At 40.6% G+C, this 19525-nt stretch overlaps 1 protein-coding gene across 1 annotated transcript; it reads left to right on the forward strand.

Annotated features, from left to right (window-relative positions):
- Window positions 1-1630: 1630 nt before the first annotated feature.
- Window positions 1631-19525, forward strand: LOC127803109 (U1 small nuclear ribonucleoprotein 70 kDa). Its single transcript, XM_052339142.1, has 10 exons — window positions 1631-1906; window positions 2537-2651; window positions 2745-2818; window positions 15611-15686; window positions 15797-15861; window positions 15943-16005; window positions 17557-17638; window positions 17721-17883; window positions 18267-18338; window positions 18608-19525. The coding sequence occupies exons 1-10, from the start codon at window positions 1808-1810 to the stop codon at window positions 19332-19334; spliced, it is 1536 nt and encodes a 511-aa protein (XP_052195102.1). The 5' UTR covers window positions 1631-1807; the 3' UTR covers window positions 19335-19525.

Raw genomic sequence — 19525 nt, forward strand, 5'->3', positions numbered from 1 at the left:
TCCTCATTACCTACAAGATGAAAAGACGTACTAACTGATGACTGCTATTAAAAGTGATGTAGTAATTGAATAAGTAGGTTAGTAGAAGGAAAGGGAAAATATATCTTTATGCATCGAGAGAAAGCTGAGATATAGATAGATCATAAAAATGGAAAATAATATATACGTATGGATAAAGAAAAAGGCGAAAAACATACTCAAAGGCGCAACAAAGTAAACACATATGTCATTTATTTGGGTTGCAAAGATGATATGCAAAGTCAAAGTCAAAGTCAATTACACAATGGGGTGGAATTTGATATTTGGAAATAAATTTTTGGCATTCTTTCTAGGAGAAAAAGCGAGGCACAGTGGAGTTAATAAGGTGGCCAGAGAAGTTTATCACAGAGCTAGGGGCTGGTGAGGTTTCAGATGATGCCATTGATTTGTTTTGAAGAGAGCTTTTGGGGTAGATGTATGGTAAAAGATTAGTGAGAAATGGCATATGTAAGAAAAGCAATACTCTCAATATGAGCCTATATATGTATGATAGGTAATTAATGTGGAAGATATAAAAGGGGTTAGCAGATGCAATGGAGACATGTATGCATGGGGAAACATGAAGACGAACATGTTTAGCTAGCATTAAAATGATTAATGTTTAGGAGTCTTTATAGGAAATATGGCTACAATTGTGACACTTAAATTAGGAATAATAATAATTGGGGGTACCAAGATTTAAATTGGGGGAAGGTTAGCCTCAAAACACTTTACTTTCTTTGTTCAAATTTTGAACTTTGAAAGTGAGACACCCAAGGCACTAGGGATAAAGGTAAAATGATAAAATGAGTACCACCAACTTGTGTGAGATGCATATATAAGGAGAATTTCATCAATAATTAAAAGAAGAGAAAATTGACACTAAAACATTTTCGACAAAGTAACAACAAGTAGGTTTTCTTAAAAGATTTCTTTCGTTTGACTTAAGCATTGGAAGACGACTCCGAGAGTGTCTTGAGTAATTCCTATAACTTTCATGTATGTAGATTAATTCAAAGGAGAAGCAAAAGGAAAAGAGAAAGGAGATTTGACAACTGTCACACACATTCAGTAAAATTCATTGGTATGAATTCTCTAGCCACATCAAATGCTATTAAGGTATGATTGTTAATAATTGAAGGACTGGCCTTGTAAATATTTATTTAGTATGTTTGATAGTTATAGTATAGTTTTTAATTTTTTAAATAAAAAAGGTTTGGTGTAATGATAAATAAAGAATTTATAAGTTAATTATAATTTCAAATCTTACTAAAATAATTTCTTTTTTAAAGAGAAGGTTGTCATTACATAAAATATATTTCAAAAAAATTTAAAAAATTATTACCTAAATATAACACTAACTAAAAATATTTAATATAAAATTTTTATTATATTATTGAAAATATTTCTTATTTTAAAAAATCAAAACAGTGGACGGGCCTATGTGATACCACCCATATTGACCGTGTTGGCAGGCCCAGCCCAGCTTGGCCCATTTGATATGTCTCGTCTGGACTTCCACAAATCGGAAGACCGGACACCGAGTTACTGCCGAGTCAATCATCACTCGCCCCCATCCCTCGCGTATAAATAGACGGATCGAGAACCCTTTCTCCTCCTTGTTTCGCTGCCGCTATCTTGTTTCTTTTCTCATCTCCGCCTTACTGTTGCCACCGACAACTCTCAACGGCGGCCGACCGATGCTTTCGATCTCGTTTGTCTGATCTCCCTATTTACCATCGATAACTTGTGAGAAACCTAAACCGATCCAACCGATACCTCTACCAAAATGGGAGACTACAACGATGCCTTTATGCGAAACAATAACGCCGCCGTTCAGGCTCGCACTAAGGCGCAAAACCGTGCGAACGTCATGCAATTGAAGTTGGTATGTGTCCTTATCCAAGTCTTCTCAATTTCTGTGCTCCTTTTTAGGGTTTCGATTGGTTGATTTTTGTGGTTCCGTGTTAATATCCTTAAACCCTTAGCTCGATTTGATTTACTTTTGATATTCGTGTTGATTCTGTGGCTTTGTTTCCGTTACGAAGATTTGATTCGGATGGTTGACCATTGGGAGTTGATGCTTAATTAGGGAATTTTGAGTGAATTGCGCTTCGAGGCTTCTTTGGTTGCTAACAACACGAACAGAAAGCATTTTCTGTCGTGTTTTCAGCTGTTTGTCACAAGGAAAAGCTAGATGATCATTCTGTGCATGATTTTTTATCTGTATAGCTGCAAAGCGATACGATATCATATTTTATTAGTTTAACTTGCAAGCTCAGCGTGGAGCTTCTTTTAGTTTTTTCTGTTACTGTAATTTTGCTGACTGAAATTCCCCTTCCTATTTTTACATGCTCTCCTACCCCTATAAGCCCATATAAAATAAGTGATTATATAGTTGATAGGTCATTAATAGAGAATTAGAGATATTTAATCCCCTTTTTTGTAATTGATGATTTTTTTGTTTTACCTCTGGGATCATTATTCTGTTGAAATTCATTAAATCATCTAAATGCAGATTGGGCAAAGTCATCCCACTGGCCTCACCTCTAATCTTTTGAAGCTTTTTGAGCCTCGACCAGCCCTGGAATACAAACCACCTCCAGAGAAGAGAAAATGTCCGCCATATACAGGTATGTCGTGACCTTCTTGAACAAATGTTAGCAAGACAGTATTTTGTGTTGTGGCCATAATTTTATTGTAACTCCATCTTCTTCATTTCAAAGGAATGGCACAATTTGTGGATAGATTTAAAGAAGATGCTGCATATCAACCACCTGTCCAAAAGGGTGAAACCCCTGTAAGATTTCCTTTTGTCCATGGTCCCTACTTCTTTCATATCCATTTTTTTTCTTTAATTAGACAAAAATTAGGTATAATTTAAGATTAATTTCAGTTTAATTAATGTTGTTATCAACGGAGGGGGTGCTGTGGCCATTAGGAAAGTCCAAGGACTGGTTTAGTTTGGGGAAAAATGAAGTACAATGGGCATTCGAGCGAAAGGGCCAAGGATCAAGAGGTTAATCACCACTTTTGCAGCCTGCAAGTGGAAAGCTAGAAATTCAATGTGTTTGGACCCAGATAATGGAAGCTTAGACATAATGCATGCATTTATTTTTGTTTCCATACAAAAGTGTGAAACAAAAACAACTACACGCAGGTCCCCCCCCCCCCCCCCTTCCCCCCTTTCTAATCCTTTTTGGAATTAATCTTCAGACTTGGATGGCTGTTAAATGTACCTATATGCACACGTGTCTCCATGTAGAGCCATCAATCACACAATCACGAGTGTTAAAACATTTAGGCAGAGTTGATTACTTAAATTCTAGTTCTCTGACTATATAAAGGCCTGTCAATACTTAAACTAATTCCCATCTTTTTAGGCTTGGAACTGGTTAATACGCAGGGTTATTGGTGCAGCATATCAGGCCTTAATCCCACTAAGTGGGGTTGGCTAGATGAATTCTAACTTACCAATCATTTATGTCTACTGTCATAATTTTTGTAAGGCCCTTATAACTCATCATATCCGAGAGTCAGTTGCCAAGTTTTTCTTGATCTTCCTGTACCTATTTTTGCTATATAGAGTTAATAGTACAACAATAAAATTTGTTCTGCTTTTTCTTCTCTTCTCTAATTTACAGGATTTGCACCTAGCAAATAAGAAACCCCACCAAACATATTAAATGATACCTAAAAACACTTTAATTCAATTAGAGTCTTGTGATGAAACTTGTATATAATAGATATGCATTCAACTGTTGTTGCCTTGATTTCATAACACATCAGTTATTTGATTGAATTTGGTTCCTTAGATTGATGGGGTTATAGACACGGCTGTGAAGAATCTATATTGACTGAATTAAGTTGGTAGTTTTTTGAAGTGGTGGCAGTAACAGATTTCATGATTTGGAGATGAAATTGAAGTGGTTGCTTGACTTCAATGGAGCAGATAACCAGTGTTTTAAAACGCGCTAGGCGCTAGTCGGGCTCCAAACTGGGGCCTAGCGCCTAGGCGACACCTAGGAAAACTGTTTTTTTTTTTTTTTTTAACTTTTTGATGTAATTTTATCCTACTTCCAGAATAAACCTTTAAGAATCTCAAACAATGCTCAATTATTTACACCCAGCAGAATCCAATTGCAGGGTCAGTTGTGCACATATCCAACAACTAGCTGCAAACCCTAGAATCCTATCAAAGCACAAATTTCTTGAGTAGAGCTGCAAAAATCAAAGCTTCTTGAGAAGAGCTGCAAAAATGATGAAAGAAGCTTCAAACCTAGAAAGAGCTGAAAATCAAAGCTTCTTTGTTAAACCGAGTACTTATATTCTGCCTATTCTGACCAAACCAATCACAACAGAAGCACAATAACAGAAATAAATAATTGAAAAATTGAAAGAGAAACAGAAATTCAAACCACAATGGCCCTACATCCAACACTACAATGAAGAGAACAATCCACTAAGAACTTCATAAATCAGTACAAGAAAACCCTCACTCGACTTCTCTTATCTCTCGAGTACAATACTCACAAAAAAGACTCCCAAGAACTATTCTATATCACAGCTCTCTCTCTTTTCTCACTGCACTCAAACAAGAGAATGGAATGACAAAAATGATTGATGATCCAATTTAGGCCTCCTCTCCCTCCTATTTATAAACTAAAAGGACGGGCCTTCCTAGGGGAAATAACCGACTATTACAAAGTCTAAGATACCCCTAATAATTACAATTAAATTAATTACAATTAATTACAACTAAGTCCTGCAATCTAACTACCATCCGATCATCCTCATAATCTCTTTTGATTTCTTCTAGACTTCCAGCACATTTAACTCAGGCAAAACATCAACATTCTTGATGAAAGAAGCTAAAGAAATGATGAAAGAGCTGAAAATTGAAGTTAGGCCTTGGATCGTACTGGAGGAAGAACCGGCTAGAACGTGGCTGAGAAAGACAATTGGCGGCGGCGAGAGAGAGAAAGCAACAAGACGATTGGTGGTGGAGTGGTTGAACCAACAGGGAGATAGGTAGTGAAAATGTGGCTGAGAAGGACTATTGGCGGCAGCTACGAGAGAGAAAAATCAACGAGTCCACCAGAGATGAACCCAAACCATGACGAGAGGATATAAAAGGGAAAGGGGAAATAGGGGTGCCGATTTGCATAAAATCGCGGTGGCCAGGGGCCGCTTAACGCCTAGGGCCGCATCTTAGAACACTGTAGACAATAAAGTCAAGGTCATGGAGGTAGCAGATAGCATTGAAAATGAATTTCAATGTGTTGGTGAGAGAGTGCTTGTTTTGGGCTTTGTGGAGAGAGATGAGGCAGGGTTTCATGGGGCTGATTGTGGAGGTTTTTGTTTGTTTGTTTTTTTCTAGGGAGATCCCTCTGTTTTTTTTTTTTTTGGGGGGGGGTGGGCAATGTCATGTACCTAGGGTTTTGAGATAGGAAATTGGAAGAAAACGAGGGGGAATTAGACTGGAAGGGAAAGGAATGCAATAAGAAATGGGGAAGGATTACAGATGGAACAACAAGGAGGGGAGATTAGAGGGATCGGGAGAGAGTTCAGAGGGAAATTGAGACAGAATTCATGAGAGGGAGAGAATTCAGTTATCATTTCAAAACATACATTCCCTAACTACCTCAGTCTATTTATAGGTTGTTCCAACCTTTTAATTGAGAAGTACAACTATTCTCAAAGTACAATATAGTAATGCATGTAAGCTAACTACTATTATATTTACTAATCTATCCTTGGGGTCGTGACAGGGGGGTTGGGGTAGGGGAATTTTTGTTGGCTTCTTTCTAATTGTGTTGGCCTTTTCTTTTTCCTTTTGTCTCAGTTGAATTTTTTTTTTAAATTTTAGATGTGTATTGTTGACGTCTACAATATATATATACATATATATACACACATACATACATACATATATCAAACTTTTATCCCACTATGTGGGGTCTGCCGAATTGATGGCTTATACATTCAGAAAACTATGGCAAAATAGTGATTTGTCGATCTTGCTTAACCTTGAAAAAGCTGACAAGGGTAATCGATGTAAACTAAAGGGTGTAATTTAGGTATATTATTTTCTTTCTAGTAATGGTTTGCAAATTATGTGTATTTCTTTTTGCTTCGATTGGTGACGTTATGCAAAATTGTATCTCCAAATATTTACTTCACAAATTCATCCACCATTACCATTATAAGAAGTAATCAAGAATTGACTTGTTTGCATATAATTGGGAGTTGTTTTTTTAAAAGGGAGCATTATTGGGAGGTGCCTTCAGTCAAAGGGTGGATTAGGAAAGGCAATTCATGGATTTCTGGTGCTTAATGTCAAGTGCAACCAAACCCATATGTTTTTGCACCATCACGTAATGTTCACCAAATTATTTATACCTTAAAAATGCTTTATACAAGTCTTGTTGGTCCATCCAGGGCAAATTTAAAGTAGTGTCAGAGCCAAAATTTGATAAGGGTGAATTCTCCTCGAATTGGGGAGAATTAGGAAATTGAGGGGGAAGAACAAAGAGAATGGAGAGAGAATAGACATGAGAGAGAGAAGAATTAGGCGGGAAAAATGAGTTGTGTATTGATCTTCGATGCCTTGGGAGCGCGGTATCAGTGAGTTTTTATATATTGATCCGACTCCTACTAGTGGTGTTAAGGCCCACTTGATCACAATTACGTGAGTAGTTTGAATTTAGATTCAGGCATAACTGCCTAACTACTCTTCCGGCCTAAACAATCAATTAACCACAATTCCCCCCCCCCCCCCTCCCCTCTCAGCACCTTTTTGTCCTCAAGAAGGTTAGTAGTCTTGCTATCTATCACGACCCTAGTGGCAGTATTGTAATTGGGAGGGTACTGACCTTGTAAACCATTAAGATCTAACTAAAGGAGTCGATTGGTTAATAGGCGAGAATGGGTTGATTGTATAACAACTAATCATTAGGTTGTAAAGTAGTTAGAAGAGTTGTTGCTGAATTGGCTAGAGGTCCTCTATAATAGAGACCTACTTCATCAAGGAAGGATACCGCTTGAATGAATGAATAATTATCCCCTCTCTCTCTCTCATTCTTACAATCGGCATTACTGAAATTGCCAACCCCAATTCTAGTGCATGACAATTGTGGTATTTGAGCCGGCGTTCTTGCCAGTCGACGAAGTGGGTCAATCGGTTCTTGGTATGAACGTTGTGGGTGTCAACGGCGTTTCTCACCCAAGTCAATTCTGATGAGCTTGGGTTGAAATTGAACACAGATTTGGGATGGAATTTCCACAGGTGTGGACTAAACTCAACCAAGGCAGTGTGGGTAGACCTAGGGCAATCATAAAGGGAATGGGCTTTCCGAAGCTGAAATTGGGTATGAATCTTGAAGTCAAAACAGAAGCAGGTTCAAGGAGGAGGACGTGAAGAAGGTGAAGGTCCAAGTAGCGATCGTGAGCAATTAGAATTTGTAGCAAGGAATCTTGAATATGTAACGATTGCAAGCAGTTGCAAGATCTTGAATCTGTAGCGATCGCAGGCAATCAGAATTTGTAGCGGGCGATCTTGAAGGGGCGATTCCAAAGCAAGAATCGCTTTTGATTTAAGCAGGGAATTGGGCAACAACTGAAGTGGTGAAGTGAGTTCTGGGCAGATGGCAAAAGGGACCAAATTGAGGCAATTTGAAATTCGATTGGAGGCAATGGAATTAGGAATGTCCAATACCCAAGAAGCCATACGCCAAACGTTGGAGGACTTGGCAAAATGGAAAAAAGCCATGCAAGCATCCACAGAGAAGCACTAAGAAGCGTTGGAGAAGCAATAAGAAGCGATGAATCGGTGTCAAGAAATGGTGGAATTGTAGGGACAGAGGATCGACAGCGTGCTAAGTAGGTTGTCTTCCCTGCCCCAATTTCGGTTGTTGCCAGAATATCCCACCAAGATTGCCCTCTAACCCAATCTTGCCACATCAGGGCAACTGTTCGGAGACGCAGGGAATTCTTGAAGAAGTAGATCAGCCTGTAGCCCCAGAAAACCAGGTGAGGAATCAGCAACAGTGGACTCAGACCCATGCCCCAATACCACAAATAGAGGTTCCGATGTTTAAAGGGAAGGAACCACAATGGTGGATAAAGAGGTGCGAAAGGTTCTTCCATTTTTACTAGATCTCTAAAGATCAAAAGATAAACCTAGTGGCGGCCAATTTGAATGAAGGGGCGAACTCTTGGTATCAAGGATGGGTCCAAGATGAAGGGATGTAGGGGAGTTGGGCAGAATTTGCTGAAGGTTTATGTGAGCGCTTCGGGGAGAAAAACATGGCAAATGTAGTCGAAGAATTCAACAAGTTAAAGCAAGAAGGGATTGTGGTTGAGTACCGAGCCCGATTTAAGGAGTTAAGATCCATGGTGTGCACTGTGCAACCATGACTCACCGAACAGTTTGGTATCCAGCTTTATTAGCGAATTAAGGGAGGAGTTGCGACCCATGGTGAAGATGATGACACCCACATTCGTGAAGCAAGCTGCAAAAAAGGCTAGATTGGAAGAAATGACCTTAAAGGCCATTTTTAAGAAGCATAATGTTCCTTACGAGCCAAGTCTGTTGGTCGAACAGTATGGGGGTGGGAGTTTAGGGCCCTTGCTTATAGGGCCTAATCAACTAGTAGCTAAGGCAGTAATAATGGCAGTAAAGGAAATTTGATGGAACAAAGAAGGCAATTAGGGTTATGTTTCAAGTGTGGAGACAAATATAGCCCTAGTCATCAGTGCAAAAGACAGCTGATGAATATGGAGGGTTATGATGGGGAAAAGGAAGAAGAAGAATAAGACATTTCCCATGAGGAAATAGGTGAGTGTAGGGTGATCATCAAAGAGGAATCACAGCTGCATTCTGTGTAGACTGAAGTGTTTGAAGGAAAGGTTGAAGCAGCAACAGAATAGCCAGAGGCAGATGATGCTACGCTTCTACTACTCAACGGGGAAAGGCAAAACAATAAGAAGATGTTATGTCATTTGTACTAGATTAGGACTTTATTTTAAACGGATATTTTGTATGCTTATGTCTGTTTTTCTTGCTTTAGGTAAGTATGAGTATTCTTCTAGAAAGGTGGCTGACCGAGTTTGTTGTTTCCGGTCTGGCAGTTAGTCAGTTGTAACTCATGTCCCTATGGCCTATAAATAGGGATCGTGGGGGTAGGCAATACAAAGATTCATTCTGAGACATTTTCTATTACTATCTTGTGGGTTGGGATTGATTGAGTGACTGAGAGTAAGGCTGGGGATAAGCTTTGTAATCTCAGGGAATCCAATTAGCTTTCAGGGTATATGGGCTGAGTGAGGATTCGGGTTTTCTTTTTAAGAATTGTTTTCAAGATAGTGGATTGGAAAGAGGTTGCATCAGTTTGGACATAGGTCCCATATTTGGGACTGAACCAGGATAAATCACTTTGTTCTTTACTGTTTTCTTATGCTTGTTATTCTCTTTTATCGTTTGTATTCTTGGAGGTGTTGAGTGATTTCTGTGAGTTATTGGGTTGAGAGAGTCTAGAGGGATTGTTGTGTTCTTACTCTAACAGAAGAAGAGAAGGAGGCAGCAAGCGTTGAAGTTAGAGATTGGCTGAACCATAGCCATCGCTGTTAATTCTTGGGAACAAGAATTGTTTGAAGGGGTGGGAATTGTCACGACTTTAGTGGCAGTATTGTAATTGGGAGGGTATTGACCTTATAAACCATTAGGGTCTAACTAAAGGAGTTGGTTGGTTAATAGGCAGGAATGGGTTGACTTTATAATAGCTAATCATTAGGTGGTTAAGTAGTTAGAAGAGTTGTTGTTGAATTGGCTAGAGGTCATCTATAATAGAGACCTATGGCATCAAGGAAGGATACCAATTGCCCCCCCCCCCCCCCCCCCCCCCCTCTCTCTCTCTCTCTCATTCTTACAATTGCCAGCCCTAATTCAAGGGCGCAACACTTTCTTCGAGAACTGTTTGAGCATGTTAGGGAGGTACTCCCAAGTGGTTTTTTTTTTTTTTTTGGTGTAGATTGAACCATCTCACCAAAACCTGTGTTAGGGGGGCGCCTTGTTGGTATAAGATTGTTTTTTTTATCAAGGATGGCCACAGGTTCAATAGCCTTAGTAGGATGTGGCAATAAGGGAGGCAGGGTTGTGCTCACTGAGTTGGCTCCTGCTAACTTCTTTAATAAGAACACATGAAATATCAGGTGAATTTGAGAGTTTGGGGGTTGCTGAAGCTTGTAAGCCACCTTTCCAATCCTAACTACAATGGGATAGGGCCCATAGTACCTTGGACTGAGCTTGGAGTGTTGCCCCGGTGCTAAAGCCTTTAGGTGAGCCTATCTGAGTCTTAGGTAGACTTCCTCTCCTTCTATGAATTCTGTGTCACTCCACTTCCTGTATGCAAATTGCTTGGTCCTATTTTGGGCATTGGCTAATTCCTTCTGCAAAACCCGTAGCACTTGTTGTCTCTGCTGTAGATAGGAGTCCACCGTAGTTATTGTGGTTTCTCCTAATATAGTAGGGAGTAGGGGAGGTTTGTACCCATATAAAGCCTCAAAGGGAGTCATTCTGATAGAACTGTAATGGCAGGTGTTATACCACCACTAAGCCAATGATAACCATGTGTGCCATTCCTTAGGCTATAGGAAGCTTAAGCCTCTCAAGTAGGTCTCCAAGCATTGGTTCACCCGTTCAATTTGTCCATTAGACTCTGGGTGATAAGTTGAGGACATATGTAGCTTGGCTCCTAGCTCGTTGAACAATTCCTTCCAAAAGAGACTGGTGAACACCGTGTCTCTATCAGATACGATGGATTGGGGTACTCCATGCAATTGCACCACCACCCTATTTAGGAAAAGTCGTGCTACCTCCTAAGCAATGAAGGGGTGGGTTAATCCAATAAAATGAGAGAATTTAGTGAGCCCATCCACCACAACCAAAATGCAATCCTTCCTTTTGGACTTTGGAAGCTCTTCCACAAAGTCCATAGAGATGTTAGACCACACTTGCGTAGGTACAAGGAGTGGTTGCTATTGTCTCTGTTTTGCGCCTCTTACAAATTTCACACTGCAACACATACTCCACTACCCATTGTTTTAGTCGAGGCCAATAGAATAGTTGCTTGACCCTCTGGTAAGTATTATGTATTCCCGAATGGCCCCCAATATGCCTTTTTAAGGGGATCCATGTAGAGTGTCCAAAATCTGCCTCTTTAAGGCCTCACCATCTCCACCATCTCCAATGACTAATCTCTCTTGGTACCTCAACACTTCATTTTGGATAGTGAACCCCAGTCTAGCGATAGGGTCAAGAATGAGCTGCTCCATAATCCCTTTCGTCCACTCATCCTATTCGTGACTAGCACTGACCTCTTGGCACCAATCAAGGACAACCGCTATAATGGAGGTCACCACAGCCTCTTCGGTGCATTTGGATAAGGCATTAGCAGCCTTAATTCTCTCTTCCCCTCCGATATTGGATGACATAATCCAGTTCCATCAGTCTTGCCATCCCCTTCTTTTGAAGATGGGTGTGTAGCCTCTGTTGTGGGAGGAATTTTAGGCTCTCGTGGTCTGTTTTTATGACAAATTGCCTCCCTCCAAGTAGTAATGCCATTTATCCACTGCAATGAGCACTATTATCAGCTCCTTATTGTATACACTAAGTCCCTAATGCCTTAGGCTCAAGGCTTGGCTAATAAAGGCCAAAGGCGTTCCCTCTTGGGATAACACTGCCCCCGCTCCTGTACTACTAGCATTAGTCTCCAAAATGAATGGTTTGGAGAAAAGGGAGTCCCAGGGTGGGTACTTCACTCATCGCGTTTTTGAGTTGCTTAAAAGCCTCTTCTGCCTTCTCATTCCATCTTAATCCTTCCTCCTTCAGTAAATTGGTGAAGGGCCTACTAATCACCCCATAGTCTTTCACAAACCTCATGTAATAGCTTGTTAGGCCCAAGAATTTCCTTAAGGCCTTTACTGATGTAGGCCTTGGCCAAGTTAACATAGCAGCCACCTTCTTGGGGTTAGTGCTCACTGCATTGGATATTACATGTCCCAAATATTCCACCCTTGGCTGGGCAAAAGCACACTTAGACCTCTTAATAAACAGTTGATTGAATCTCAGGACCTCTAAGGCAATTTTCAAGTGACTTGGGTGTTGTTGGAACGAGGGGCTAAAGACAAGAAAGTTATCGAAGAAGACTAATACAAATTTGCGGAGATAGGGTTCAAAAATGTGATTCATTAAGGCCCGAAATGTGGCAGGGGTATTTGTTTAGGCCAAAGGGCATTACCAAAAATTCATAGTGCCCTTGATGAGTGGTGAAGGTTATTTTAGGGATATCATCAAGGTTCATTCGAATTTGATGATACCTTGATCTTAGGTCTAGCTTAGTGAATACCATGGCATGTTTCAATTCATTAAGTAGGTCTTCTATTAGAGGAATAGGGAATGTGTTCTTTATTGTATGGGAATTGAGTTGGCGATAATCTATGCATAAATGCTTGCTCCTATCCTTCTTTTTTAACTAGAAGTATGGGTGAGGCATAAGGGCTTAGACTTGGTCGAATGATTGACTTTGTCAACATGTCTTAAATTTTCGATCCCAGCTTTATGTTCAAGGGGATATCGATAAGCTCGAATATTAATGGGTTTAGTGTTGGGTTTCAAAACAATGGAGTGATCGAATTGTCTATGGGGTGGCAGTGATTTGGGTTCCTCAAATAGGTCCCTAAAACTCGACCAATATTTTATTAAGGGAGTCTATTTCGTGTACCTTCCATGGTTGTTGGTGGATGGTCTCCCCTGCTTCCTCCTACTTTGCCTCATCTCCTCCATGCTCCATTGCATGAATTGAAAATAGCTTGGCCACTTGAGTCCATTTGAACTTCAAGATATTTTGTAGCTTCCTCCTAGTTATCATCTTACAGACCCCTGTCTCAGGACTACTAGTAAGAGTCATCCTTCTCCCCTCTTTCTCGAACGTGACTTCCATTTTATTGAAGTCAAAACTGATAGGGCTAGCGCCCTTCATGCAGTCCACACCAAGGACTATGTCACAACCCTTTAACTTCAACAACCTCAAGTCAGCTTCAAAAGGCTCCCCATGCATTTCCCAACAAAACCCTTCACATGCAGACCGACACATCACCTTGTTGTCATTTGCTATAGTCACAAACAGCAAATGAGTCCCTATCAACTCACACCTCAATCTCTTGGTCGTCCCTTCATCGAGGAAGCTATGTGTGCTTCCATTATCAATCAAGACCTTTAGCCGGTGATCCTTTACCTTTCCCTCCACCCGTATGATCTTGCTGTTAGCAAGACCTCTAAGGGCATGGAGTGATATCTCTACACGCTTTACCCCTTTTTCATCACATTGGGAAGGCTCTCCATCATCATTTTCTTCCATCTCCTTGTCTCCTTCTATCAATAGAAGTTGCCTCTTGCACTGATGTTCGGGGGCATACCGATCACCACAATGTAAGCATATCCCCGCCTCCCTCCTCTACTCAGCGAGTTTCTCGCCGTTTATGGGCACAAGGACTAAGGCAAAGGATTAACCTCCTATGCTCCCTTGGCTCATTCTGCCCCCTTCTCTTCCTATCCCTTTACTCCCCGAATCATTCCAGAATTCATGGCCCTCATCTGTCTCCTTTGCTTCCTCATTAATGCCTCCATCGTTAGCTCCTACAGCCTTGCCCACTCTGCGGCCTGCTTTATCGTTCTAGGCTGCTGCATTTTTACAGTGGGCCTCAATTCCTCACTTAGTCCACTCACAAAATTGGGGACAAAGTACCCCTCGGTCAAGTGTGGGTTTAGGATTAGCATAATGGATTTGAGCTCTTCAAACTTCAATTGGTACGATTGCACCGTCCCCTCGTCAGACCTTGTTAAACTCTTCCGCCACATCCATCATATTTTTGTCACCGAACCTTCCGCATAAATCCTCCACAAACTCTGCCCACCAGGAACCCTCTTTAGATCCTATTCATCCCTGAAACCATGCATCCCTTGTGTCGTTCAAGTACGCAGTCACGAGGGTGACTTGTTATTGTTCTGGCACACCATAGAAATTGAACATCCTTTCACACCTATGCACCCACCACCTTGGGTTCACTCCATCAAACATAGGGATCTCCAACTTAGAAAATGGAAATCCAGGCTGATGGGGAGTAGCCTGAGTTCCTGGTCTCCTCTCCATGGTGTTTTCTCTTACCACCACCAGATTTACCTCAAATTCAAAGGCGTCATTTGTTCATAGGGGCAAAGTATGCCCTGGTAAGATTGGATCGGATCTCTCCTTGGGAGGGAATTCCGGGGAGAACCTTACCCGGTGTTGGTTGGTAACCATCCTAACGAACAGTTGCCTTTGCTCCTTCAATTGGTCGTGTTGTTCCCGATTCTCCTCCCGCCACCAATCCATGGCTCCTTCAATCCTCCTCTCCACCACTGCTTCCATGGAGAATTCCATCCTTCCCATCCTAATATGCATATCAGTCACCGCCACGGTGACTTGCTGCAATTGTGCCTCCATTTGCTTCATGTGTGTGTCGTTCGCCGTGGCGAATTCCAATGCTGATAATTGCCCAAGGATCTTGCTCTGATACCAGAATGTCAAAGCCAAACTCTGATAGGGGTGAATTCTCCTTGAATTGGGGAGAATTAGGGAAATTGAGGGGGAAGAACAGAGAGAATAGACGAGAGAGAGAGAGAGAGAAAAGAATTAGGCGGGGGAAATCAGATGTGTATTGATCTTCAATGCCCTGGGAGCATGGTATCAATGAGTTTATATACTGATCTGGCTCCTACTGGTGGCGCTAAGGCCCACTTGATCACAATTACATGAGTAGTTTGAATTTAAATTCAGGCCTAACTGCCTGACTACTCTTCCTGCTTAAACAATCAATTAACCACAATCCTCCGCCCCCAATTATTACAAATTGCATGCCCATGACAAGTGGCTGGCACCTTTTCTATTCCTTGAAATTTTCACTTACTGACACTTCGAACAAAGTAAAGTGTCACCTGAGATCAAGTTCTTTTGGTGAAAGAATTTTTTTCACTTGCTTTTAAACTTGGGAACTATCAGGGAATAAAATATGGTTGGGGCCTATATCAATTGCCTGATATGACACTTGTAGCACAAATGAGTGTAACAAAAAAAAATGGTCTTGTATGTCATGCAATTTGTTTGATTTGATGATTCTTTTGAATGAGCTTATCTGTTTGATTGAAGTTGCACAGTGCAGGAATCTGCACACAACTTGATTACATGATTAATTTTAGAAATGACTATCCATCTGAAAGAGAAGAAAATTGCTTTTCGAATGCTTTACTGCCGTTTATTACATATCCCAAAAAAGACAGAATTTATGTTAATTTTTCTCTGTAGTGGGTCTCAGAAGCATCTTTTGTGTTTTTGTCCGAAGGATACAATTTGACATTATTACACTCCCAGGAAGAAAAGAATTTTTTGTTGGTTGAGCCATCGTTTGGCAATTTCACAAGATCTTATGTTTGTGTCTTAGTGATAAAACTTGATGTAAGTCTTGTATATTTTTTTGATACACTTGGTGAATTCAGGCACAAAGAAGGGCGAGGATCCACACTATACGCCTGGAGGAGGGTGCTAAAAAGGCTGCAGAGGAGCTTGAGAAATGTGATATCCCTGCTCTATTTTCAGTTATTTGTGCCTGGTGTAGCAGATATCCAGAATTTATGGTTTGTTTATCTTCCTTTCTTAAATGAAAAAAAATGTTCGCTTTGCAGATGATCCTAATAATGATCCAAATATCTCTGGAGATCCATACAAGACACTTTTTGTTGCTAGGCTGGTGAGTAACATCATGTTATAATTTATCAATTATCTGTGTGCAAGTATTTAGCCTCACAACTTGTCTGACGTGTTATTCCAGAATTATGAGACAACGGAGAGCAAAATCAAAAGGGAGTTTGAGGCTTATGGGCCCATCAAGCGGGTAGGTATTAGAGAGCATCCCCTAGTGGTGCTCAGGTTATTGCCTTTTGGTTCGGTAAGACGATTGGTTTTCCAATCAAATTTTCTTCTGCCTTATTTTGTGGAAAAAATGAAATCTCTGGTTTCCCCTCCAATTTGATAACATCCCCCCTCCCCCCAAATTCTAAACCCTTTTAGCTGTCAGGCAAATCCTTTATCAGTAGTTTTTGGGTTATAAATTATGTTGTACTTTACAGATGCTGTATTCCTATTTTCATAAATTTTCGTCAGATGTTGTATTTTACCCATCAAGCTCAAATTTATTTGCTCTATCAAGTATAACTTTCTGAACATATGACTGAGTGGTTGATTTTTTTCCCCCCTTTTTAACTATGAAACTGGGTTTGTAACCTGTGTTGGCTTTTGAATTATTCCTTCTACATAACCCTTACAATTTGGTGTTACGGAGAGTTAATGCTTGGAGAAGTTATTTCACTGTAAGTTTTTGCATAATTTTAATTGGAATTCTAATTAGAATATGCTCTGTAGCATCAATTTCTGTATTTACCAATGTATACACAATAATTTCACACTTAAATGGTAAGCACAACTAAAGAATTCTAATTAGAATTCTAATGCATGCTCTACACTGATAATGTCGACATCAAAATGAGAATGAATGAGCACCACCTTGCTCTTAATTGTAATTGATGAGCGATCAATCAACTTCAGAACAGTTGCACAGGTATCATTACCTTCGTCCGTAACACTGTCAGCTTATTTCTCTTATCCAGTGCAATGTCCTTTGGGGTTGGTTTTTTGTTAGTGTATAGGTCCTGTTCTAGCACTAAGGTTCATCATACAGGCGATATCTTTGGTGAGGAGACAGTTGTACAGTTCCCCAAATCATATTTTCAGTTTTTTAATGTATATCAACATAAAATTCAAGTCTAAAGTTTGGGCTTCATACTGCATGGTGAACCTGGAAATTGTAAGTTGAGCAGAGCAGTGATGCATTGTGCCTTTGGCCTTTATTTTGGAGCCACAAAGGAGACTCACATATGACCTGCACTGGGTAAAATTCATAGGGAGTATTAGCATCTCTTTCTCTTTGTTTAAGTTTTACATGTATCTCGTGCTGCTAAAAGATTTTACTCTGGCTTTAGAGGCTGCCAAAAAACGTACCAGCGGTTGGGGAGATATCCTGGTATTTCATATATTATTATATAATCATTCCATTATATTATATATCTTAGAATCCCTGGTAAGGGGAGGTTTTAGTATGTTCAACAACTGGTAAATTGGCCACATACATCGGTTTTTCTGCAACTCTAGCAAGTGATGGTGGTGCATCTTGCTCGTGGAAGCTGTACGATTTAAGGTGAGCACGGCTAATGAGGCATAGTGCCTGCCTGCCGTGCCATTTAGGATTTTTACTATTTGCTGCCTCATTAATTAGAACTGTCAGTCAGTAAATCAAAACAGTATCTGGATCTGATCCTCTTTCTTATGCTGTGTATCTACTAAATCCACTTTATTGTGGTTCATTATTTTATCCAATGAATAAATGCAGGTTCGTCTAGTTACAGATAAAACAACAAACAAGCCTAGAGGCTATGCGTTTATTGAGTATGTGCATACACGGGATATGAAAGGTTAGTGGTACTTCAATTTCTGTAGCAAGCTTTTCTGCTTGTGTCATATTTGCATCTGATTCTTTAATATTTTTCTGTTCAGCTGCTTATAAGCAAGCTGATGGGAGAAAGATTGATAACAGAAGGGTGCTTGTGGATGTTGAACGTGGTAGAACTGTTCCAAATTGGAGACCTCGTAGACTTGGTGGTGGACTTGGTACAACTAGGGTTGGAGGGGAAGATCTGAATCAAAATTATGCTGGCAGGTAATTAGCTCAGAAGCACGATTTGCGCAAGCACACATGGCAATGAGCCCATAAATCTTTCTTCTGTGTTACATACACATTTATGTCCATTGCAATTGTTCTTTTGCTCCCATTTCTTTTGTCTGTTAATCTGGGCCTCCTTTCCCGTTCTTCTTCCCCCAAGTAATTTGCTCAGAAGCTTTACGTGCCCTGGGTTCTTATTAATATTTTGAGAAAGGCAATGTTCCCATTTCTCTGTGTTCATATTTTTCTTTTCCTCCGTTATGTCCTCGTTTCTAGTTAGTTTTTTTGGCTATTTGCTAGATCAGTCGGACTTTTTATGTAATTGAATTTGAGATCCTATTGTTTTTAATGAAATGTGTTGGTTATATTCTTTAACTCAGAGAACTACAGCAACCTGGAGGACCATCAAGGTCAGAGGAGCCAAGGATACGTGACGATCGCCATGGAGACCGGTAATATTTCCTTCAATTTTTCTGCTTTATATATCTTTATTGTTCGAGCATGGCTTTTGACTTTTTGAAAGGCAAAGAAAGAGCTACAACTGGATTGGGCCATATACAGGGATGATAGAAGATGCTTGGGAATAGATTAATTAAACCTGTCATCATATTACAAGACCCTTTTGTGACTTGCATTGATGTTTGTAACCTGTTATGCTATACTACTTCTGCCTGTATTGTATATGCGATGATGTTACTAATTAACAAGAGAAATGCTTCAGGGATAGCGAAAAATCCCGTGAACGAAGAGAGAGAGAGAGGGAACGGGAGAAATCTCATGACAAGCCAAGGGATCGTGATCATAGAGAAGATAGGCACCACAGAGACCGTGACAGGAACAGAGACAGGGATAGGGAAAGGGACAGGGGTGGCCGTGATCGTGACCGAGGACGTGACCGTGATCGTGGCCGGGATCGTGGTAGGGACCATGACCGTGATCGAGACAGGAACAGAGACCGGGAGCGCGACCGCCCTCGGGAGAAGGACAAGGATACGGACTATGAAGTTGCTGGGTACCCCGACCATGAACGTGGGCGTTCCCGTGATAGAGAATATGAGTATGAGCGTGTGGAATCAAAACACGAGAGAGATCGGCATGGTGAGAGGGAGAGGAATTATGATCGTGCTGAGGCAGGGGAGGATCCTGAATGGTATGAACAACGTGATCAGGGGCATAGGCGTTCAGAAGGTGAACATGATGACCATGGCAAGTATGAATACTATGAACACCACCAAGGTAGGGGACAATATGATAATCTAGTTTCCCAGGGCGACCATGGCCGCTATGAGCTTTCTGATCGTGATCCCGGTCGTTATGACCAAATGGACGAGTACAACTATAAGTATGACCGAGCAACCTCTGAGCAGAATGAAAGGGAGAAAACTCGAGATTTGGAACATGAATATGAGCGCGCCGAGAGGTCAGCTTCTCGCGAGTACGAATACTAGTCAATCTGTGTTTCACTTGCAAGTTCACAAAACTATTGCTCGTACTCCATTTGTGTTTTTGTGGTTTGTATGATCTGGTACAATACACTGGTGGTTTAATTCTGCACTTAATTTTATCTTTTGGCATCATCTGAACCCGAAGATGGGGGTGTGTTTTAATCGAGTTCAGGCATGGTGTGTTTTTTCTTTTC

The sequence above is a fragment of the Diospyros lotus genome, chromosome 6, assembly GCF_014633365.1.
Source record: "Diospyros lotus cultivar Yz01 chromosome 6, ASM1463336v1, whole genome shotgun sequence".
Taxonomy (NCBI): domain Eukaryota; kingdom Viridiplantae; phylum Streptophyta; class Magnoliopsida; order Ericales; family Ebenaceae; genus Diospyros; species Diospyros lotus.

Bases quoted from the DNA above. Each gene is read 5' to 3' on its own strand.
- LOC127803109 (XM_052339142.1), top strand. From the start codon at position 1,808: ATGGGAGACTACAACGATGCCTTTATGCGAAACAATAACGCCGCCGTT. The intron at 15,862-15,942 runs GTGAGTAACATC...GTGTTATTCCAG, and splicing joins CACTTTTTGTTGCTAGGCTG to AATTATGAGACAACGGAGAG. The intron at 18,339-18,607 runs GTAATATTTCCT...GAAATGCTTCAG, and splicing joins GACGATCGCCATGGAGACCG to GGATAGCGAAAAATCCCGTG.